Raw genomic sequence first — 25,658 nt, forward strand, 5'->3', positions numbered from 1 at the left:
AAGTTGGATGGATGGACAAAATAATACCGTAATAACCTGGGAGACACACTATTAACAATGTGTGAACAACCTGATTTCTACAAAATATGCAAACCTTTCAAAGATGAGGAAAGGATTTGATGAAATGCATCCTTCATTTTTGGGGGGGGGGAAGAAAACTCAATCAGCAGTCCCTTTAAAGACTAGGATGGAGTCAGACATGGAGTTTAAAAAAGGCACGGCTTCCAAAAGCTCTCAGCCAGAAAGTGCCCATCAACCACAGGAAAGAACACAGACAGACTGACAAGGGGATTCCACCCCATTGTAAGATTATACATACAAATTATAGTAATTAAATATATGTGTTATTCTATGCATACAAATTTGCTCACTGAGCTGGAAGGTTTGTTTACAGACGTTTCATCACCATACTAGGTAACGTCAGTGAACATCCTGTGAAGGTATGGCCCGCTTTCTATTTATGTGTTTAGGTTTCCTTAGACTAGTGATGTCATTTCCTGTTCTTTTTCTCAGAGGGTGGTAGATGTGTTTGTTGATAGAGTTCCAGTTGGAATGCCATGCTTCTAGGAATTCTTGTGCGTGTCGCTGTTCAGCTTGTCCTAGAAACGATGTGTTGTCCCAGTCAAAGTGCTGTCCTTCCTCATCTGTACCAGGATACTAGTAAGAGTGGGTCTTTTTTTTGTGGCTAGTTGATGTTCATGTATCCTGGTGGCTAGTTTTCTGCCTGTTTGCCCAATGTAGTGTTTGTTACAGTTCTTGCAAGGTATTTTGTAAATGATGCTCGTTTTGCTTGTTGTCTGTATAGGGCATTTTAAGTTCATTAGCTGCTGTTTTGGTGTGTAGGTGTTTGTGGGCTACCATGATGCCAAGGGGTCTGAGTAGTCTGGCAGTCATTTCCACTGTATTTGTGGTTTTCTTCATAGTTCCTTGATGCTGCAGCATGTGGTGGCTTGTTGAAATAATGTTCTAATGCAGCTTCATTTCAGACTGTTGGGATGATTGCTTCTGCAGTTCAGTGTTTGGTCTATGTGTTGTCTTCCTGTAGATGCTGGTTTCAAGTGCCCCATTGACTATTCACCCTACTATGACATCTAGGAACGGCAGTTTGTTGTTGTTTTCCTCCTTTGTGAATTTTAAGCCTGTAAGAATATTATTGATGGTCTTATAGATTTCTTCAAATTTGTTTCAAAAATGACTGCCAGACTACTCAGACCTCTTGGCATCATGGTAGCCCATGAACTTACCAACACACTAAAACAGCAGCTAATGAACTTGAAAGACCCCATGCAGACAAGCAAAATAAACGCCATTTACAAAATACCGTGCAAGAACTGTAACGAACACTGCATCGGACAAACAGGCAGAAAACTAGCCACCAGGATACATGAGCATCAAATAGCCACATAAAAACTTGTGACCCACTGTCACAAGTATCTTTACATACAGAAGAGGAAGGACAGCACTTTGACTGGAACAACACATCCATTTTAAGACAAGCCAAACAGGGACACATGAGAATTCCTAGAAGCATGGCATTCCAATTGGAACTCTATCAACAAGCACAACAATTTGGATCCCATCTATCACACTGAAAAAAAACTGGAAATGACATCAACACAGGAAATGGCATCACCAGCCCAAGGAAAGCTAAACACAAATAGAAAGCAGCATACCAGTGCTTCACTGGAGGCTCACTCATATTACTTATGGTGACAAAACATCTGAAACGAGCCTACCAGCTCAGCAAGCAAACTTACATTCAGAATCTCAACCTGAGCTACAAATGTTTTCCAAGCTCGCTAAGTGTTATCTTCTCAATTTTGGACCAGTATTGAACATATCAATTTGAGGCTGTGTGTGCAATAACAAAGTTGTCCTTCTGCCAATACATTATTCCTTTCTTTTCTGATAAAGAATCTTTCCTTTTCATGTTGAAATCTTGCCACTTGTTTCACCATTTATAATAGTCTTTTAACATATTACTGGGTGTTGTCACTCAAGAGATCAGTATGACTAATGGGACTCGAAATCCAACTGAGACTCTGCAGAGACATTTTCCCCTACAATTAATACAAGTGCATTTTTGCAGTATAATGTAATAATGTAGTGCTTTTCCAACAGTTTTGGTTTTTGTGGCAATAATGTTGTGCTTGCTAGTGACAGTTAGGAATAAAGGACAGTCTTCACTTTGTTTAATGCAATTTCCCAGCCCAGATTACGTTGGCTGGTTCCATTATTGATGCAGTTGTTGATTTATTTTGGAGATTAAGACCAAGTGTAAAATGGAAAGCCGTGTGTGGAATCTGAGGACATGGAGAAGCCCTTAATGAATACTTTTCCTCAGTATTCATATTGGAAAAGGGCAATGTTAGTGACAATATGGAGATTAGATGGGATTGCGGTCGACAAAAGGAGATTTTTTTAAAGCAATTTTAGAAGATCTGAAAATCGATAAGACCCAGGAGCTGGATGTGATTTATCCTTGAATTCTCTGGAAAGTCAGGGAGGAGACTGCAGAGCCTTTGGCTTCGATCTTTATGTCATCATTGTCAACATGAGTAGTGCCAGAAGAGTGGAGGACAGCAAATGTTGTTCCCTTGTTTAAGGAGGGGTGTCGAGTCAACCCTGGTAATTATAGGCCAGTGAGCCTTATTTTGGTTGTGGGTAAGGTGTTGGAAAAAGTTTAGAGATAGGATTTATAATAATTTGGAAAGGAATAATTGATTAGAGATAGGTCATGCCTAACTAACCTTACTGAGTCCTTTGAGAAGGTGACAAAACAGGTGGATGAAGGTAAAGCGGTTGCTGTGGTGTACATAGACTTCAATAAAGGCATTTGATAAGGTTCCACATGGTAGGCTATTTCACAAAATTCAGGATTGAAGGTGATTTAGCGGTTTGGATCAGAAATTGGCTAGCTGAAAGACAACAGAGGATGGTGGTTGATGGGAAATGTTCATCCTGGAGCTCAGTTACCAGTGGTATTACGCAAGGATTTGTTTTGGGGCCACTGCTGTTTGTCATTTTTATAAATGATCTTAATGTGGGCGTAGAAAGATGGGTTAGTAAATTTGCGGGTGACACTAAGGTAGGCAGAGTTGTGGATAGTGCTGAAAGATGCTGTGTGTTACATAGGGACATAGATAAGATGCAGAGCTGGGTTGTGAAGTGGCAAAAGGAGTTTAATGTGGAAAAGTGTGAGGTAGTTCACTTCAAAAGAAATAAGAGGAATGTACAGTACGGGGTTAATGGTAACATTCCCGGCAGTGAAGACAAACGGAGAGATCTCTGTGTCCAGGTGGATAAATCGCTGAAAGTTGCCACCCAGGTTGATAGGGTTAAGAAGGCATATGGTGTGTTGGCACTTATTGGTTGGGGGATTCAATTTTGGAGCCTCGAAGTCATGCTTCTGCTGGAGTACTGCCTACAGTTCTGGTCACGACATTATAGGAAGGATGTGGCAGCTTTGGAAAAAAAAGGTACAGGAGAGATTTACGAGGATGTTGCTTGGTTTGGAAGGGAGGTCTTACAAGGAAAGGTTGAGGGAATGGAGGCTGTTTTCGTTGGAGAGGTGGTGGTTGAGAGGTGACTTAAATCAAGACATATAAGATAATCAGAGGGTTAGGCAGGGTGGACAATGAGGGCCTTTTTCCCCGGATGGTGAAGACTAACACAAGGGGACTTAGCTTTAAATTGAGGGGTGTTAGATTTAGAACAGGTATCAGGGGTAGTTTCTTAATTCAGTAGTAGGGCTGCAACAGTAGTAGACTCACTGACAAGGAAATTTAAATGGACATTGGACATACATATGGATAATAATGGAACGGTGTAGGTTGGATGGGTATCAGGCTAATTTCACAAGTCGGCGCAACATTGAGGACTGAAAGGCCTGTATTGCGCTGTAACGTTCTATGCTCTATGGAAGACTTCACAACAACTGAAGGTATGTACACCCTGTTCTAATTATACCCCAATGTCTAACACAGCTTTTCCTAGAATCTGCACTCCCTGGGTCAAATTTTAACTTCGAAGTATAAAAGCAACACTAGAGACCTGAAGGTAGTTACTTATTAGTTGTCACTCCAGCTGTTCCCAAAGATAGGGTCTTGAGCATTGTGCACTCCAGGTGCCCTCCACTTCCATTCAGGAAAGCGGATACTTTTAACAACCACCTTCAACTGGCCTTTACCGTTGTAAAGTGCCCTTGGTGCTCCATGGAAACATCAAATACAAAGATACACAAATCAGCATCTGATGGTTGGACCCAGTGCTCAGTGTAAAACTGGGAATTAAAAATGGATGGAGCATGGAAGACCAATATTGCACCTGTCATTTTCAGGGGCAGAGCACCCTAACTAACAATTTCTAAAGCACCACCCAATTAATTGCTCAAACTTAATTTGTATCTTTTGTTTTTAAAGCATTATGGAATCCACATTACAGGAGGGATGTAATAGCACTGGAAATTTACCTGGATGTTGCCTAGGCTGGACAGTTTCAGTTACTGACTGGATAGACAGGTTGGTTTTCTTGGAGCAGAGGAGACTGAGGGGGAATATGACTGCGATGTAAAATATTATGTGGGGCATAATTAGTGTAGAAGAAGAAACTTTTCCTCATGATGATGAGGACATAGATTTAAGAAGAAGGAGATTTAGAAGAAGTGTGAGGGAAACCTTTTCACCCAGAAATTGGTGGAAATCTGGAACACTGCCTTTAAGGGTGGTAACTGCAGAAATCTCAGAATATTAAAGAATTATTCAGAAGAGCACTTGTCATGCCAAAGCATACAAGGTTTTGGGTCAAGTGCTGAAAAATAAGATTAGAATAGTTAGAGGGCTGTTTTTGACCAGTGTAGACTCGATGGACTGAATGGTCTTTTTCTGTACTGTAGTTCTCCACAACTATGTGGGGAGGGGAATAGACAACTTCAATGTTGTATCTGGCTCCATAAATACAATTTCTAAATCATTGCTGAGCTTTCCCCATCTCCTTCATTTGCCAACTTTGCTTTAACTTCAACTGGGAAGCAATACGTGCTTTTCCCGGCCTGCAACTAACCAAGGACCTGACCTCCACACAGCTTGAAGATCAGGTAGGCAGTGGGCACAGTTAGCCACTTGTTGTATCCATAAGCTGAAACTCCAGATATATAGAGGTCATGAAATTAATAAGCTGAAGTGCGTTAGATATCTGCACATTAATAAAGTCCTTTTACTGACTAAGGTCAGTTCTTTCATTAGATAAATAATGTGATTATTAATTTAGAGCACCCTCGTTTCATAATTGTCTTTTCCCTAGGATAGGGAATTTCAAGAGTAGGGGGCACATTAAGGTGAGAGGAGAAAGATTTAAAAAAGACAAGGGGCAATTTTATTTTGAACAGAATGGTGCGTGTCTGGAATAAACTTTCAGACGAAATGGTGGATGCGGATACAATTACAATGGTTAAAACACATTTGGATGAGTATATGAATAAGGAAGGTTTGAAGGGATATGGGACAGGAGCAGGCTGGTGAGACTAGTTTAGTTTGGGATTATGGTAGGACCGAAGGGTCCATGCACTATGACTATAAGAAAAGGGCTGGAACGATGTAGGGAGGAAAATCTAGATATTAGATCCTAGGCAGCTAACAGTGTGGCCAGTAATTGTGCAGTGACTGAAACTGGGGGTGTACCAGAGTGTAGAATTACAGGTGGGAGAGGTTGTGGCACTGAGGGAGATTATAGAGTTAGGGAGGGGCAAAGCCACTGAAGTGTTTGAAAACAAGAATGATAATTTTAAAATCAAAATATCAGTTTGTACTAGAGACGGGTGGGTCAGCGAGCACAGGAAATATAGACAAAAAAGGTGTGCGCTAAGCTACAAGTAACAGTCCTAGTGCTAAGAGTGTAAGGAACTGGCCAGGAGTGCATTAGAACAGATTTAAAGAGGTAACAAAGGCATGAATGAGTTTCAGCAGATGAGCAGAGATGGGGTTGTGGTTATGGGGATGAAATGAGGCTGCCTTAAGCAACAGTACGACAACTTGGCTCAAAGTTCACTACCAAATATCACACGGAAATTGAAAACCGCCTGACTTAGTATAAAACAGTCACAAGGAAGATGAATGCTATTGGTAGCTAGAGAACTGAGATAAAAGGATGGCTGACATTTTCTCAACATATAGTTGGGGGAAATGGCTGCTCATCCAGTACTGCATGTGGATAGCTGTCTGATAGCTTAGCAATAGGGGAGGAGTTAGAAGTGACAGCAAGGTACACTGATGACCAGGTACACCCAGCTGTAGATGTAAAAATTAACACTTCATTTTGGATAACATTGTCAGCAGATAAGAAATGCAACATTTTTTTTGTGGGGGTGGGGGTGAAAGCGAGATTGATGAGGGAGCAAGAAGAGATAATTTGACTATGATCAGATAGATGCAAATGGATCCAGACAAGTGCAATCCCAACTTGTTGAACGGTAAGAGAGACTTTGGAAGAGGATGGTGTGGACAACCGTGTTAAAAGCTGCAGACTAGTCAAGAAGAATGTGATAGGATAGTTTACATTTACCACAATTACAATGGACATTAATTGTGACTTTGACAATGCAGAGGGTGGAAACCAGATTGCAGGAATACAAGCAGGTGTTCCAGGAAAGATGGGACGCAGATTTAGGAAAAGGGGAGGCAATGGCCCAGTAGTATTATCGCTAGACTATTAATCCAGAAACTCAGCTCATGTTCTGGGGACCTAGGTTCAAATCCCACCACAGCAGAAGGTGAAATCGGAATTCAATTGAAAACAAATTTTGGAATTAAGAATCTGCTGATGACCATTGCAGATTGTTGGAGAAACTCATCTGCTTCACATAATGTCGCTCAGGGAAGGAAATCTGCCATCTCACCTGGTTATGGCCTACATGTGACTCCAGACCCACAGCAATGTGGTTGACTCTGAAATGGCCTAGCAAGACACTCAATTCAAAGACAGCTGGGGATGAGCAATGAATAGTGGCCAACCAGCGATGAACATATTGATTCATGGGATGTGGGCAATGTCGAAAGGGATATCGGTAGCTTGCAAGGACAATGATTTCAAGAGTCGTTCCTTTTTTTTTTATTTTGAGACAGAATATTTTGGAGAGAAAGCGGATAATTGCCTGGTACCAGAAATTCACAAAAATCTAGCAATCACTTCACAGTGAGAAATTTATATATGACCCTGGAATTGCTCTGCACAGCAGCCGAGAAGAGAAAGGTACATTAACAACGTGGACCCATACTCCACCTAAGTCATAAAGACCATTGACAAGAGACAGGTTAGTAACAACTAGATTTGACACTCACCATCATTGGCCAATGCTTCAATATCTTCATCATGAAGGAAAGACATGTGAATCAGAGCTGGATCAACTAGTTGCTTCTCTGAAAACTGTAACAATGAAAAAAATCATTAAAATCCTCTTGAAAACTCTCAAAAAAATTTCTCAAAATGGACAGGCCACTGCATAAGTGTGTTATGGACTCAGAGCCAGCAGTGCATTTATAAAATAAAATAAATCTAGGGAGGTTATATAAAATCACGACAGGTGATTAAAAAGTTTGACTTTTGTGTTGAAACTAGTCATTTAGCTTAGCGTATGACGATTACTTTCTCAACTCTTCAAAGAGTATTTTAACTCAAATTTTAATAATGCAAAAACTTGTTTGCATTTTAAAAAATAAAACTGAAGCAATAAACACAGAAGTTCTGTGGTACAGAGGGCAGATTCCTATACTCACGGCCAGGAGCTCCAGGGTCAAGCCCGACTCCAGAATTAGATGGTGAAGGAAGGTGTATTCATAACATAGATAAACAGGTTGACCATCAACCTCTAAATCTTTCAAAAACACTCCAATGGTATACAGTAAGAGTGCAAGAGAGATTGCGATGGAAAGACATTGGAGCTTCAGTGTCCAGTATGCAGGCAAAATGGTACATTGCCACAACATGACTCTTTGCAGGGTTGGTTGGTGGGATGGAGCGAATCAGCACAGGATTTGATCTGAAGTGGACTCAGGTTGTGCCCCTTTGTCTGACATGGGAGTGGAGGTTGCGGTGCTGTGGGTCAGGCCCACTTTCAGGCAGAGAACTCAAGAAGAAAACAGTCAGCCATCTGATCAAATACACAATCTTCACTCTAGGCAGCATATGACATTGAAGAACCAATGTTTTACTACTCAGAGCAGCATGCTTTAACAGGCACTAAGGTTCATCATCAGGGGCTTGTGGCACATTGGTACTGCGTCTACCTCAGGGCCAGGAAATCCAAGTTCAAGCCACACCTGCTACATATAAGCAGGTCAAGTGAAAAACCACCAAGCTATTTAATTTTAAATCTTTAAAATAATCTTCAATAGAATGACAAAAAAGTGTCAGCCTACAACTGTACATTTTCAACTGAAGTCAAAAGGCTTTCTTTACCTGTTCACTTTTGATCTGCATTAATCTGGTTGTTAAATTGTGATGAGTCACTATTGCTGGGCACCAATGAGTAGCAGATTTCAAGTCATACACCTTAACTTTATAGCCAGCCAAGTTGCAAGTACCTGACAACCAGAAGAACACCGGTAGAAAGTAAACAAACATTAAAGTTTTCAGTCTATGACAATCAATTATTCAGAGGGTCAGACCACTATTTGTAAAGCCACAGATTACGTCGAGTAAAATCACTGTCTCCTCCTTTTTTGAAAATTTTAGACTAGCCAATAAAGATTTCTTCTTTAAAAACTTCATTCACAGGAAGTCTTTGACTTGACTAGGGTTAACTGACCATCCGCACCCAGAATTCTTCCTTTGAGAAGGTGGTGGTGAACTGTCTCCTTGAACCACTGCAGTCCAGATGTTGTTGATCCACCCACCCACCCACAATTATGTTTGGAAAGGAGATCAAGGATTTCGATCCAGCCATGTAAAGGAACACCCACACAGTTGCAAGTCAGGATGTCATGAGGCTTGAAAATGAAATTGGTGGCCATGTAACTGCTGCCCTTGTTCTTCCAGGTACAGATGGATTTCAACATTGCTGCTCTATCAGGGTAAAGGGAGATGATTTGTCCTGAGTGGTGCCAGGTTATGAGTGCTGTTTGGGCCAGTGTTGAGGGACGAGGGAGAAGAGGAAAGGCAAAGATGTGATTCTAACACATTCCTGACTTCTCCTTGTAGTTCGCTGCTAGTCTTTGGGGAGAAAGTGGGTAAGTTACACACTGCAGGATTCCTAGCCTCTTACCTGCTCTTGAGGTCACAGTATTTACGTGGCTAGCACAGTTCAGTTTCTAGTGAACAGATATAGATAGTGGGGGACTCAGCAATGGCTGGATTCTCTTGCGTTGGAGTTGGTTATCGTCTGTCACCTCTGTATTACTTGCCACCCCATGAACACTGTCCATGCAACAAGACCTGGGCAATTAAATTGATGGTTGGGCTGAGGACACTCTCCTGAGGAACTCCTGCAAAGTTACCCTACACCAATAGCTGTTGCTTAGCTGTTAAAATGGCTTGATCAAAAGCAGACACACTATGTATGGGTGTCAGTTGAGCCCGGGAATTTGTCAATAGTCTTAGACTTTAAGTGGTGAAAGGCAGAGGGGAATATATTATGGAAACAAAAAAAAAGCCAAGATGTCAGTTTCAGCTTTCAATTCAGAATCATATTTTGACGTCTTCTTGACTCAATGGTATTTATCACACCTTGAACAGACAATGGCAGTTCATTCGCTCAGACTTATGTTCAATCATGCATTAACATAACACACGATTTCATAAAATGGTGTTTCAACCTAGATAATCGCATTTTTAGTATGTGCGATTCTTCAAACTGTGCAAAGGCAGAACATGCAAATACTTTGGAGAAACAAAGCTAGATATGAATGAAGAAACCATTTTATTGCAATAGCATGCAGAGCAACAGCTGCAGGTGTATTCAGAGAGGAGAACAACATTGTAGTTGGGGGAATTCAACTGGGATGGTGAGGTTCTAGAACATGTTTACAAGGAGGATGTATTAGATATTTTAGCAGACATATAGTACATAAATCCTCACAGCCTGATGAGATGTACCCCAGACTGAGATGGGAGGCAAGGGAGGAGATTACTGGGGCCCTGGCCGGAATGTGTAATACTTCACTAGCCACAGGTGAAGTGTCTGATGACTGGAGGATGGCTAACGTGGTTCCTTTGTTCAAGATGGGGAGCAGGGATAGACTAGGTAATTACAGACCAGTTAGTCTAACGTCAGTGGTACAGAAACTACTGGAAAAAATTCTGAGGTACAGGATTAATCAACACTTGGAAAGGCAGGGATTGATCAGGGATCATCAGTATGAATTTGTTCGAGTGAGATCCTGTCTGACTAATTTAATTGAGTTGTCTGAAAAGATGACTAAATATATTGATACGGGTAGTGCAGGTGATGTGCTTACGTGGATTTCAGCAAGGTTTTTGACAAAGGTTCTTCGTGGAAGGATGGTCCAAAAGTTAAGAGCCCACAGGATCTAAGGCAAATTGGCAAACAGGATCCAAAATGGATTTGCAAGTAGGAGGCAAAGGATGATGGTGGAGGGACGTTTGTGCAATTGAAAGCTCATGACCAGCAGAGTATCATCAGGACCATTGCTGTTTATCACATACATTAATGACTTGGATGTGAATGTATAGGATTAAATTAGTCATTCTGCAGAAGACTTGAAAATTATTGTGTTGTTGATAGTGACAAAGACAGTGTCAGGCTATGTCTGATATTGATCAGTTGGTAAACTGGGCAAAGCCATTAGTGGGTTTTGAGAAGATTTGTTGCTCAGGTTGAGGTTCTGGATGTAAGTTTGCTCGCTGAGCTGGAAGGTTCATTTTCAGATGTTTTGATACCATATGAAGTAACATCATCAATGAGCCGCCAGTGAAGTGCTGGTGTTATGTCCCGTTTCTATTTATGTGTTTCCTTGGGGAGGTGATGTCATTTCTTGTTCTTTTTCTCAGAAGGTGGTAGATGGGGTTTAACTCGATGTGTTTGTTGATAGAGTTATGGTTGGAATGCCATGCTTCTAGGAATTCTCATGTGTGTCCTTGTTTGGCTTGTCCTAGGATGAATGCGTTGTCCCAGTCAAAGTGCTGTCCTTCCGCATCTGTATAAGGATACTAGTGAGAGTGGGTCTTTTTTTTGTGTCTAGTTGATGTTCATGTATCCTGGTGGCTAGTTTTCTGCCTGTTTGTCCAATGTAGTGTTTGTTACAGTTCTTGCAAAGTATTTTGTAAATGATGTTCGTGTTGCTTGTCTATGTAGGGTATTTTAAGTTCATTAGCTGCTGTTTTAGTGCGTTGGTGGGTTTGTGGGCCAGCATGATGCCAAGAGGTCTAAGTAATCTGGCAGTCATTTCGGAGATGCCTTTGATGTAGGGGAGACCGGCTTGGGTTTCTGGGCACATTTTGTCTGCTTGCTTGGGCTTGCTGCTGAGAAATTTGTGGACTGTATTCATTGGGTAGCCATTCTTTTTGAATACACGGAGGTGATTTTCCTCTGTGCTGCAGTATGTGATGGCTTGTTGGAATAATGTTATAATGCAGCTCCATTTGTGGGTGTTGGGCAAAGCAATGGCAGATGGAGCTTAATCCTGATAAAGTGTGGAGTGAGGCATTTTAGGAGATCTAATAAGGGAATGAAATACACAATGAATGGCAAGTCCATAGGGAGTACTGAAGAACAAAGGGACTTGGTGCGTAAGTCCACAGATACCTGAAGGTGTCAGTAAAGGCAATGAAGGTGCCAAACAGAAAGCATGCCTTTATCAGCTAGGTCACAGAACATAGGAGCAAGGAAGTCTTGTTACAAAACATTGGTGGACCCACAGATGGAATGCTGTATGCAGTTCACACAGGGTGCAAGGAAATTTACCAGGACGGTGCCTGGGATGGAAATTCTCAGTTATAAGGAAAGACTGGATAGACTGGGTTTGTTTTCCTTGGAGCAGGGGTGGGGGATGGAGGTTTACAAAATTATGAAAGGCATACACAGGGTAGATAGTGAGAATCTTTACTCCATGGCAGACAGCACATATTTAAGGAAAAGAGTAAACATTTTAGCAGAGTTCGGAGAAAAAAATAACTTATCCGGAAGATGGTAGAAATATGGAACATGATCCCTGTGGGGTGGTGGATTTACTGTTGCTACACTCAAGGTGCATCTGGGTGAGCACTTAAAATGCTAAGGCACATGGACCAAGTTCAGGTAAATGGGCAATTTGGTGTTTGTTGGTCAGCACAGACATGGTGGGCCAAAGGGCCTGTTTCTATGCTGCACGACTCCATGATTCTATGTAACATAATAATTCAAAGCAATAAACATATCTGAATTTCCCCATGTTATCTTTGCCTTGCAGAACAGAATTCAGTCAGTGTAATCAAGAAAAATCTTTGTTCCAACAGGGATTAAAATTCCACTATTGCCCGTAGCTATATCTCCATGAATTAGACCATCTCTCTTCATAGACCACTGACATTTCCTCTGTCAGCCTAACTCCAGCAGCCACTTAATCAAATTGACTGACTGCCTAGTCAAGAGAAAATTCCTTCAGGTTAAATCATCAACAATCCTATGTTGAGCTCAGAGAGAGATGTCACAGCAGCAAAGTACAATATTAGCAATCAAACCTTCTTTAATTGACATCAGTGCACTATCTCAATTCTAATAAATCTTTCAACTGCATGACCTTCAGTTTCACCCTTTGAGAATCAAGTTTAGGGCAACAAAAGTATTTGGAACACCATATTGTAGTAATAATTTCCTGCACCCTATCCCATAACCAGAAATCCTGATAGTTTGAAAGATATCATTCACTGTCAGTTCATTTGAGTTTCATTTCACAATTGAAGGTGCGTTGAATGATATTTACCACCAAAAACATAAATATCTTTCTCTTTCCAATGTCAAAAGCTCTGATTCCTATTTATAGCCATGAACGTTTGATTCAGAAATGTTGCAATTTACAAGGGTAATAGTGTCACTTCAATTTCCAAGAAAACTTGAGTTGCAAAGAACACATCAAGAAGAACTAAAATACAGTCTTCAAAATGATCAAAGAATTTTGCGTAACTTTTGGAGAAGTAGTAAGATGCTTACCATAGAGGAGCAGTTCTTGGGTACGTTTGTTAATGAACCACGTCTTAATTTTGGCACAAAGCTCATCATCCTGGAATGGTTTTGCCCAGGAATTCATAGTCATCTATTAAATTAAGTTACAGTGCAACTTAAGTCCATACAAAAATCCAACTTTACAGATAATTCTGATTTTTAAAACAATTGACAAAAAAGTATGCTATCGAGATAACAAGTGAAAGAACAGAAATTGGTGGCCAGTCACTGAATAAATGGCTTTAGCAGGTTATCAAAATCAGTTCAGTAAAGGACAATGTTGTGGATTGAATTGAGAAAACATCACCACTGGGCCCCATCAGTCATTGTTTAGAATTCATGACTAACTTCTATCTTAAAAATAGAAGGCATACAGGAAATGCTGGTTTGACAGCATTATGTGAAATAGTTATTGGTGGTACAGCATTCGAGTATTAATGAAAGCTTTTCATCTTGCACTCATCAGGACAATTCCCAAGAACACCAATGCAACAGAGGAACTTAATAACATTTGTAGAGAGGTGTTATGAAGTTGAAGGCGTGTACCGTTCCCTAGAGAGACAGAGAGGGCGCGCATCAAGACAAACACATGGAGAGCTAATGTCTTTCTCTTCAATAAATTAGGAAACACTCTCTATCAAAATTACCTTTACATATGAAACATACTTGTTGTAAAAATACAGATGACGGCCTAGGGAGATCCTCAGCAGGAACTGTGTGGTTTTGAAATTAAGTTGATATAATTTTAATAAGTGTCTTATTGAAACAGCATTTTGTTATAGAGTTGGAGGCAGATAGTAAGCACTTAAGAGAACTGGTGTGTGTGGGGGGGGCAGGGGAGATTAGGGCTGTGAACAACTGTTGTTTAACATTTACTTTTAGAGTTACAAAATAAAATTGATGTTTTTTCTTTAACTAGAGGAATTTGGCAGTTCTCTGTCACTCATTTTAACAAATTACGAGGAGAGGTGAGCTTTTCTGGATTTTTGGGTTTACTTAACAAACGGGTTCACCTCTGTGTCGTACCAAAGGATTGTGTCCTGATTGGTAGGAAGCTTGCCAATTGCACCAATTGAATTCACTCTACTTAAAGCCCTTTGAGCCTGTTCCACCATTCAATGAGATCATGGCTGATCATCTGTCTTAGTCACCTGTTCCTGCCTTCTCAAAGACCAAACAAAGTTTACAGCCAAGGAGCAGGCCCTTCAAGCCCAAGTTGATCTAAACGTACTGTCTAAACCTGTCGGTCAACTCCTAAGCATCTGTATCCCTCTGCTCCCCACCTATTCATGCATCTGTCCAGACGCATCTTAAATGAATCGACAGTGCCTGCCTCTACCACCTCTACTGGCAACATGTTCCAAACGCCCACCACCCTCTGTGTGAAGTATTTATCGCATGTATCCCCCTTAAACTTTCCACCTCTCACCTTGAAAGCGTGACCTCTCGTTATTGAATCCTCCACCCTGGGAAAAAGCTTGTCTCTATCCACCCTGTCCATACCCTTCATGACTTTGTAAACCTCAATCAGGTTCCCCCCTCAATCTCCTTTTTTCTAGTGAAAATAAACCTAACCTACTCAACCTCTCTTCATTGCTAGCACCTTCCATAACAGGCAACATCCTCATAAACCTTCTCTGCACCCTCTCCAAAGCATCCACATCCTTTTGGTAATGTGGCACCCAGAACTGTACACCGTATTCTAAATGCGGCCGAACCAATGTCTTGTACAATTTTAATATGACTTGCCAGCTTTTGTACTCAATACCTCGTCCAATGAAGTCAAGCATACTATATGCCTCCTTGACCACTCTATCCACCTGTGCAGCAACCTTCAGGGTACAATGGACCTGCACTCCCAGATCTCTCTGCCCATCAACTTTTCCCAAGGCTCTTCCATTCATTGTATAATTTGCACTAGAATTAGACTTGCCTAAATGCATCACCTCACATTTGTCTGGATTGAAAGCCATCTGCCACTTTTCCGCCCAACTCTCCAGTCTATCTATATCCTCCTGTATTCTCTGACAGTCCCTTATGCTTTGTCACTCCACCAATCTTCGTGTCATTTGCAAACTTGCTGATCATACCAACAGTGCCCTCTTCTAGATTATTTATCTCAAATCTTTTGACCCCTTTCAGCTGTAAAAAAAAATCTAACTGCTTCTTGAAAGCATTAGAAGTTGTGACTTCAACTGCTTTCTGTGGCAGAGAATTCTCTACTCACCACCCTCCAGGTGAAGAAATTTAATCTCATCTCAGTCCTAAATGGCCTATCCTGTATGCTAAGGTGGTGACACCTGATTCTGGGCTTGTTCGTCATTACAAATATTCTTCCTGTATTTGCCCTATCTAATCCCATTAGAAGTTTTACAGGTTTCTGAGATTCCTGTTCATTGTTTTAAACTTGAGAGTGCATATAGCAATCCAATCTCTATATGTCAGACCTGCCAACCCAGGAATGAATCTGGTAAACCTTCACTGCACTCCCTCTATAATATGACATTCTGCCTTTGGTAAAGAGACCAGAACTACACACAGTACTCCAGGTGGGTGGTCTCACCAAGTCCCTGTACAATTGCATCAAGAAGTCCCTGTTCCTGCACTCAAATCCTCTCTTTGTGAAGTCCAACATACCATTTGCCTTCTTCAGCACCTGCACGCTTACTTCCGCAGACCCTTAAAGCAGCCTCACCTGCACAGCCAAGAGGAAATGCCGCTTACGAATATAGTGTGCCAAAGTGGAACCGAGTTAAATAAAGTCATGGGGGATTATCTAAGTTCAAATAGAGCCCGAGTTTTGAAGCACAGCACAGGAGATCAGTAGTAATGGTTATGGGGGGGGGGGGGGGGGGGGGATGTAATGGAAAGAGGAAAGATAAGGAACGAAAGTCAAACCCTATCTCCACACAAGGGAGGGCATTAATGGAGCCATGGTAGATAAATTTAGTTCTCATCTATAAAAAAGATTTACACTACATAATTCATCATTCTGTAGCAATTGCTGTATTGCAAAGATCATCATTGCAGCCTCTAAACGCAAAGGAGGCTGAGAAGCAGAACCAAAAATTACATGGTTTTTATTATCTCAATATAATCAACTGAAATGCACAAAATAGTTAGTATTGCCGTGTGAAAGATCTCTCATTTGCTTAGTGATAAAACAAACATGGGAGACTACAGGAAGTGGAAACAAAAAAATAGAACGCAGGTGCAGTCAAACACATTGTCTAAAGTATCGTAGAAATGTTGTGCAATGTTAACTTATTTCTCTCAAAAACATAGGGATCCTTCTGAAATGGGCAGTGTCAATCCTATCCCTCTAGTAAGGCCCCACAGAGGACACTGATCCTATCAAATTGAAATCAGAATCCTATTCAATCTTGGTAGGTTTTTGGCAGATCTGGCCAAACAGTCAAAATGGAGACTTCCTCTTTCCCATTTTAGAGATTTGAATAGACATTTACAACTTAACTGAAGTTGACAAACTGAATGCATTATTTTGGCTTCCAGTCGGTTGAAATACTGTAGACAGTCATGCACAAAGTTACAGGAATGAGTAGGAGGGGCAATGCTGCAATCACTGCAACTCTGAAAATTGGACTTTTGACACATTACTGGGCACAGTTGGAGCTTTAATCGCCAGCTGTCTGGCTGAAGAACACTATCAGCTTAGGCATGGCAGGGAAGCAGCAGAAAGTCATGGACAGGAGCTCCAAACCATGCAGGAGCTGCAAAATGCCACACTATTACACTTATTCTTTGGTCAAGATGTTTAATGTAACTTCTGCCAGCAATTTGCAAAGAAGATAATTCACTCAAACAAGCCAAAGATCCACCTTCTTCCAAAATGAACCTGAAATTTGTTACCTTTAGTGGTTGAAGAGAGACCTTGTTTTGCAGAAACACTTGGTACTTGTCTACAAGAAATTCCACAGGAGTCACTGATGCAAGACCAACTTTGTCCAGCAAGCATTTAAATGTCTGAAACATAAAATGTATTTTATTTTCAGGAAGGGTTACTGGACCTGAAACATTGATTCTCCCCACAGATGTCGCCAGACTTGCTGAGCTTTTCCAGCAATTTCTGTTTTTGTATACGTTATTTTCAGATGGATACATGCAAAACTTGAATACACTTAAGCCATAGGCAGGAATGGTTGCTACACTAATTGGGACCTTAGACAGAGAGCAACATTTCTCACTAACAAAATGGAACGGGAAGACCACCTCTTGATTGCCGTAACAATCTCAAGCTTCCACCAAATAGTGGTGGCAGTGTCCTCTATGGAATAAATCAGGAGATGAGAATGGCTTTTAGCATGTGCACCATAGTTCTCATGGGTGACTTTAATGTGCACATTGACTGGGTAAACCAATAGAACATGAAGCTCTTGAGAACAAGTTTCCAAGTGCATTAAAGTTTGCTTTCTAGAGTATGTTGAAGAATTGACCAATGGACTGTTTTGGGTCTAGTGTACATAATGAAAAGGGCTAATTAATAATCTTACTTTAGGGATGGGTGACCATAATATGATAGACGTTTATGGTATTTTTGAAAATTAGATAGTTCATTCTTAAGCAAGGAAACATAGATCATGGGAGAAGGCAGGGAAGTGGATATGAGAGTTATCCCATTGAATGACAGATCAGACTCGATGGACTAAATGGCCAACTTCTGCACTTACCTGATGTTCAAAAGGTGTTAAATTTGATTCAGGGAGATTATGAAAGCATGAGAAAAAAATTAGCTCAGCTGTATTGGGAAAGTACATTAAAAGGTGCGACTGTACATGGTCAATGTTAAGTCTTTAAATAACTATTATATGACTTACAGTAATTACACATTCCTTCAAGGTGCAAAAATTCAAAGGTTAGTCAATATGGCGAACAAAGTTCAGGGTTGCGTAAGAGTAAAAGGAAAGTTTATAAAGTGGTTAGAAATAAAGCTGAGGAATGTGAAGTTTTAAGAATATAACAAATGAAAGCAACAAAACAAAGGAAAAGAAGAACGGAATAGAATGCAATTTAACAAAAACATTAAAAATGAACTGTAAAACTTTCTGAAGGTGTCTAAAACCTTTGGCTAAGACTAATGTCCATTATAGGCAGAGTCAGGAGATTTTATAATGGGAAATACAGAAAAGGCAGAGATGCTAACTGATCACTTTGTGTTTGATTTCAATGAGGAAAATACAAAAAAAACTCCCAGAATTAGATATCCAAATGCCTAGGGAGAACAAGGAATTGAAACAAATTAGGATCAGTAAGTAGTAGCACTGGAGAAATCAATGGGGTTGGAAGTGGCTTAGTGCCCAGACCTGAATCCAAACCACAGAGTATTGAAGGATATGGCTACGAAATAGTCTATGCATTGGTAATCATTCTCCAAAATTCTAGAGATTCTGGCATTATTCCTGCAGTTGGGAAACTTGCGAATGTAAACCACTAGTTTAAAAAAAAGAAGGAAAACTAAACAGTCAGACATCAGCAGTAGGGAAAATTCTACGATGTAATAAACGGACACTTGGATAAAAATGTTCTGACCAGGCAGAGTCAGCACAGGTTTCCTGATGAAAAGCAGTGTTCCAAAAACTTGCACTATTTTGAGATTATTATTAACAAAATTAACAAAGGGGAGCTTATGGATGTAGCACATTTAGATTTTATTAAGGTTGACAGAGGAGATAATGTACTGACTTGGATTAATGATTGGGAAACTGACAGAAACCAGAGTAGGCTATGGCTAGTGGGATACTGTAAGGATCAGCACTCAGGGCCTCAGATGTTCACAATATATATCACAATAGCTTTTGCACTAATTTCAAAAGAGAAATCTTAAGCATGATTCTAAATCTGACATGACTACACAGATCTAAATACCAGTAACAAGCCTGACACTTTTGAAATTTCTTCTGATATAGTGAAAGAAATCCTCAATAAAATGTTGTTGTTCAAGATTCCCTCTACATAATGAACCTATAAATCAGACCCAAATTGCAGTGATGATACTGAATACTGTAGGAAATATGTGGAACTGGTCAATGTCCTGTATCTTTCATGTATGTCTTTGACTATCTTCTGAGAAAGGAGAAAATAAGGACTGCAAAAATGATGCAGCTCAGATGTTGGAGATCAGAGTCAATACTATGGTGCTGAAAAACCACAGTATGTCAGGCAGCATCCAAGGAGCAGATACTGCCTGACCTGCCATGCTTTTCCAGCACCACACTACCTTCTGAGAGCGCCAAGCGTTAACTGCTGGGTTATGCTTCAGTGGGAGTTTACTGCTTGCATTGATTAGATGAAGTGTAAATAAGCATGTCATATAATGATTAGGGATTAGAATAAGCTAAGCACTATACAGGCAAAGTAAAACAGGAACAAATAAAATATTTGAGTCTTTGGAATGTATAAATTACAGAAACAACAGTTGGTCCACCTGCATACTTCTGATCACATAATTAACATCTACAATTATGATGTCTATATGTCAACTTAGTTAATGATTATGTCTCTGACTAGAGTACAATCTTTTGATGCAGCTGTAAAATGCTTGTTGATAATATTATTAATCCTGTAGGCCAATGCTGGGCTTCTTACAAAATATGGAAGAAAAATCTTCTACTATGGTAACCCTTTATTACTAAGCATTAGATACCCCAAGACCAGGCAAATCAAGGGGGACTGGTGGCAGCAAACTACCGAAAACAATCCTAGTCAGTACTATATACTTGCAGAGGTTGCAAGTGCAACAGGATAATAGGAGTGATCAGTGTCAAGCTACCACACACTTTAGAATAGCTTAGCTGCCTGTCACATCCTTGGGCCCAAGAGCGTTTGGCCAAACAGACATTAATACTAACAACAAGAAAAATTGAAGGCATAAAAAGTTCCACACCAGTCCAGGCCACTGCACGTCATCTGCAGATCCTCTCGGAGATTTCCTGTCAGCCAGGACTAACTGATGTTCAATCAGGAAGATCCTGAGCTCCTCATCATGGAGTTTCATCCACCGACACCAGCTTTCATCGAATTCTAGAAAAACCTGCAGTGGAGTAGCAAACAGGAGAATGAATGAATGTAACCAAACGTTTCTCCTTTATCTAAAACTTTTGGACTTATCTGGAGGTAAAAGTGACAAGATACTACAGCTTTGTACAAATCGGAAGCCTTACCAGTTACCTGAAAAATTCTCACTTCCGAGAAGTGTGAGGAGACAAACAAACAATCTAAAATATAACCTATACATTAATAGCCAACCATCTGCTATGCTGTGTTTACTCAATGTTATCACAAATACAGAGGAAGTGCAGGGTGTCCACGTGATGCAGACTGTCCTTTGAGAAAATATTGGGGAAGATGGGTCTAGTGCTTTGTGGGCAGCACGGTGGCACAGTGGTTAGCACTGCTGCCTCACAGCGCCAGAGACCCGGGTTTAGTTCCCACCTCAGGCGACTGACTGTGTGGAGTTTGCACGTTCTCCCCGTGTCTGCGTGGGTTTCCTCTGGGTGCTCCAGTTTCCTCCCACAATCCAAAGATGTGCGGGTTAGGTGAATTGGCCATGCTAAATTGCCCGCAGTGTTAGGTAAGGGGCAAATGTAGGTGTCTGGGTGGGTTGCGCTTCGGCGGGTCGGTGTGGACTTGTTGGGCCAAAGGGCCTGTAAGTAATCTAATTTAAAAGAATGAAGCATGATTTCATTGACGTGTATAAAATTCTTACAGAGCATGTTAGATTAAATGTCAATCACATGTATTCCCAGGCTGATGAGTCAAGGGTAAATGAGTCTCTCAGGATATGGGACATTCATTCAGAGGGTGTTGAACCTTTAGAATTATCTACCTCAGGGGTCTGTGGACCTTAAACAGAGCATATTCTGATCTAAATATTAAACTTCATTAACTGATGTCTGAACAAAAGTGTAGTTGATTGTTGACTCTCTCTCTCTGTTTTTGTTTAAAATTCATTCACAGAATGAGGGCTCCACTGGCTCGGCCATCAATTATTGTCCATCTCAGGAGAAGTTAAGAGTCAACCACATCACTGGCGGTCTGGCATCACGTAGTCCAGACCAGCTGAGGACAGCAGCTTCTTTCCCTAAAAAGCATTATTGAACCAGATTAATTTTTCCTCGCAATTATTTCATGGGCAACATTAGACTCTTAATCCCAGACCCTCCAGTCCAAGTCACCCATGCCGACCAGGTTTCTTAATCTAAGCTAGTCCCATTTGCCAGCACTTGGCTCAAATACCTCTAAACCCTTCCTATTCCTATACCCATCCAGATTTTAATGTTGTAATTGTACTTCCTTTAGCATCTCATTCCACATAAGCAGTATCCTGTGTGAAAAAGTTGCCCTTTGGTCCCTTTCAAACTTTTCTCCTCTCACCCTAAACCTAGTCCCTCCCAACCCTAATCCCAAGGAAGAGAGTTTGTCTACTTCTCTTAACCATGCCCCTTGTGATTTTATAAACCTCTATAAAAGGTTGCCCCTCAGCGTGTGACATTCCAGGGAAAACATCCCCAGCCTATTCAACCTTTCCCTTTCGTGCAAATCCTCCAACCCGGGCAATATTCTTGTAAATCTTTTCTGGACCCTTTCAAGTTTCACAACATCCTTCCACTAGGAGAGAGACCAGAATTGCATGCAATATCCCAAAAGTGGCCTGACCAACATCCTGTACAGCTGCAACATACCTCCCAACTCCTATACCCAATGCTCTGACCAATAAACGAAAGCATTAGCAAGTTGAGAAGATTTGTATCTCAGCTTGAGGTTCTGGATGTAGGTTTGCTCGCTCAGTGAAAGGTTCATTTTCAGACATTTCGTCACCATACTAGGTGACATCTTCAGTGAGCCTCCGGACCAAGCACTGCTGGTGTTTTCTGCTTTCTATTTATGTTTGGGTTTCCTTAGGTTGGCGACATCATTTCCTATGGTGACATCATTTCCTGCATCCAAAGGAAAGCATACCACACGCCTTCTTCACTATCCTAACTACTTGCGACTTCACTTTCAAGAACTATGAACCTGCACTCCAAAGTCTCTTTGTTCAGCAACACTATATTTTAAGAGGTTCTTGCTGTCGTTACTTACAAGTGTACTCTCAAAGTTGACCTTTGCCCTCATTTTATTTTTTGAAAAAAACTGACCAAACTTCCCCAGTCCTTGGGCTTAGCCCTAATCTTTGCCATTTCGTCATGGCCGTCATAATTTCTTGTGTCACACTATTGTCTCTCCATCCCACCGCGACAATGATCAATTGTTTGCCTTTCACTTTTTGTAGTGGGCACGGGATAAAATAATTCCTGCAATTATGAACTTTCTTGTTTACAACTATCAAGACCAAGGATGAACTCAAACCCTGTGTCACTCAAGAGCCCTTGCCTCAAAAAGAAGCAGAATTAATTTTTTTTTCCCTTTTCACATTCATGAAGTTGTTCCCTGCTCAGTTACTCCCAAGCAACGTTTTCTCTCAACAATTATCCCTAACTTTTTGTTTTGGAAAAGGTGCTCCTCAGCATGTTTTCCTCCCTTGGCTTTGCTTTCAAACTTAGAATGATCACTCATAAGTTGCTAGTTTGCAGCTGCTTTGCTCTAGTTTAACACCCCAAAAATCAATTCAAAATGCATGGCACTAATCCTCTCAGGGTCAAGACTGGTTCCCTCTGCTGTTGGCTTGATACTACATGAGTTACTGAGATCAGATACATTCACTGAGCAATAACTGAACTATTAGTTTAGTCTACTCTTACATGTCTATATCGGTGAAACGTTTAGATGGCTTAAACTAAACTAACGAGGACCTAAGCAAGCTGAAAAATGTGAACTGTGGACCAAATTTCTAACGGGAAGCGCAAAACACAGCAATGGATACCAGCCGGAAAAGTGAACAGGCTAAATTATCCGAGGAGCAGCAAAATCGACGTTTTGGACAAAAGCCCCTCCATCAGGAATAATGAGAAAACTACTTTTTTTAAAAAGTTCTATCAATGATCAACTCGATGCACATTAGGGAGACTGGCAAAACGAATTCAGTCTGCTTTGGTGAAATGCGGTATTTCATTTAATAGGTTGTGACTTTCTTTTGAAGTTTGATCGTTTTAAAAGTTCATGGAAATGTCCTGAGTTTGTTGGATAATTTAACCTAGGTAAAAACAATGACTACAGATGCTGGAAACCAGATTTTGGATTAGTGATGAAGGGCTTTTGCCCGAAACGTCGATTTCGCTGCTCCTCGGATGCTGCCTGAACTGCTGTGCTCTTCCAGCACCACTCATCCAAATTCTGGTTTCCAGCATCTGTTTTTACCTAGGTTAAAATTATCCAACAAACACGGGACATTTCAATGAACTTTAAAACGATCAAACTTCGAAAGAAAGTTACAACCTTTTGAATGAAATACCGCATTTCACCAAACCAGACCGAATTCGTCTTGCCAGTCTCCCTAATGTGCATCGAGTTGATCATTGATAGAACTTTTTTTTTAAAAAAGTACTTTTCTCAGTGGACAATTTTCCTACTGAAACTGAAACGTTCGACAATTTAAAACCCTCCTCGCCTACCAGGCGCGAATTGAGCTCCGGATTTCGCACTTACCAGCAAATTTGGGTGCGATGGATCTTTGTGGGAGACGGCTCTGATAATGCCCGCCTTCCAGTCCCATTCAGACACTTGCCCGAGTTGGAGCTCCTGGCTGAGACCGCCGAGAATGCAAAGAAAGCGCTTTCCTACCAGCTCCGAGGGCGCAGCCTCTTGCTGCTGCATCTCGAGAGGAGACATGTCGCAACGTTCCATCTTCAGAACGTTGGCCCGGACTCCGGACTCCACGCGCTGCCACCCGCTACATCGAAACGCCCGTGCCCCGCCGCGCGTACACAATCTAACAATGTAACGCCGCTCATTGGATACAGTGAGGGCGGGAGGGACCTCGAGCTACTGCGCTCCCGGGATTTCCTCCTAACCCACGCCCCTGGCACATATCAATCACTCGGAGCGAAATAGCTCGCCTGACGAGCGGAGGTTCCCCACTCTAATGCATTTCCCAGCGCCGAACCGAGAAAGTTGAGCCACCGGGCACGCTCGCTGCCGCTGCAAAAAAAAAGAAAAAAAACACAAAAAGCTGTTGTGTTGCATTTGCGGCCTGTGCATGCTGACGGCGGGAGACATTGTTTTGGTGGGGAGTGAGCAGGTTCACACAGTACGTGCCGATTTGTGCGTAGGCTCCTTTTCTGGGGATGGGGGTGGGGGTAAGAGTACTGAAAACTGAACAGGATCTATCTCCCTCTGCAGTTCAGAGATCACAGTGCACTTGCGCATACCATGTATCATTGCAAACTACCCTCCTCGCCTTCTGAGCAGCAAAAGAAGAAAAAAGCAAATTGCTGCGGTCGGTAAATATCGGAAATAGAAGCATAAAGTGTTAGGGAGTACGCCTCCGCTTAAGTAGCATCTGTGCACAGAGAGAGAGATAATCAGCCATTCCTCATCACAATTGCAAACACACACACAAGGAGTCTTTGCGAGCGACGGATATTGAAATGCAAAGTGAGTATTTATAATGTGTTTCATTTCTTGAATGAGACTTGCACTGAGTGTTGTCGTTTAGGTGCACACTCACCTCCGAGTCACATAAATCTCACGGCAGGACTCGAGTCAAAAGGTCCAACAAGAAACTTTTTTTCGCGAGGAGAGAGATCAATAACGGGACATAGACTGTAATCAGTGGGAAGTTTAGAAGCAATATAAGGTAGTTTAGACGGAAATCATTCATAACAATTAAATAGTATTTGGATGATCACTTGAAATGCCTAGCACACTGCGCTGTTGGTAAAGTGCTAGTAGATGGGACCGAATACTTGATTATCTTAAGTAAGCAGCAATCATAATATGGTAGAGTTCAGTCTGCAGTTTGGAAGAGAGAAGGCAAAATCGGATGTAATGGTGTTACAGTTAAGTAAAGGTAATTATGAGGGCATGAGAGAGGAACTGACAAAAATAGACTGGAAGCAGAGTCTAGCGGGGAAGCCAGTAGAGCAAAAATGGCAGGAGTTTGTGGGTATAATTGAGGACACCCTGTTCAGAGGTTCATCCCCAAGAAAAGAAAAATTATCCAGGGAGGGATTAGACACCCACGGCTGACAAAGGAAGTCAGGAAATGTATCAAAGAGAAAGAGAGATCCTATAAAGTGGCCAAGAGCACTGGGAAATCAGAAGATTGGGAAGGCTACAAAAACAAACAGAGGATAACAAAGAGAGAAATAAGGAAGGAGGGGATCAAATATGAAGGTAGGCTAGCCAGTAATATTAGAAATGATAGTAAAAGTTTCTTTCAATACATAAGAAACAAACAACAGGCAAAAGTAGATATTGGGCCACTTCAAACTGATGCTGGAAGGCTAGTGATGGGAGATAAGGAAATAACTGGAGAACTCAATAAGTACTTTGCGTCAATCTTCACAGTGGAAGACATGAGTAATATCCCAACAATTAAATGGAGTCAGGG

General features: G+C 41.2%; 1 protein-coding gene across 1 annotated transcript in view; it reads right to left on the reverse strand.

The window, feature by feature from the left end:
* The window catches only part of LOC132817967 (lysine-specific demethylase 3A-like), an 86,476-nt gene extending 62,493 nt beyond the window's left edge, over positions 1 to 23,983 (reverse strand). Inside the window, exons 1-6 of the mRNA XM_060828535.1 lie at positions 23,753 to 23,983; positions 20,052 to 20,198; positions 17,021 to 17,134; positions 13,139 to 13,241; positions 8,452 to 8,576; positions 7,335 to 7,419 (exon numbers count right to left, since the gene is read on the reverse strand). Coding sequence (XP_060684518.1) covers positions 7,335 to 7,419; positions 8,452 to 8,576; positions 13,139 to 13,241; positions 17,021 to 17,134; positions 20,052 to 20,198; positions 23,753 to 23,950 — 772 coding nt within the window. The 5' untranslated portion in view covers positions 23,951 to 23,983. The remainder of the gene's footprint in view (positions 1 to 7,334; positions 7,420 to 8,451; positions 8,577 to 13,138; positions 13,242 to 17,020; positions 17,135 to 20,051; positions 20,199 to 23,752) is intronic.
* Between the last annotated feature and the right edge of the window lie 1,675 nt (positions 23,984 to 25,658).

The sequence above is a fragment of the Hemiscyllium ocellatum genome, chromosome 1 (assembly GCF_020745735.1).
Source record: "Hemiscyllium ocellatum isolate sHemOce1 chromosome 1, sHemOce1.pat.X.cur, whole genome shotgun sequence".
In the NCBI taxonomy this organism is placed as follows: domain Eukaryota; kingdom Metazoa; phylum Chordata; class Chondrichthyes; order Orectolobiformes; family Hemiscylliidae; genus Hemiscyllium; species Hemiscyllium ocellatum.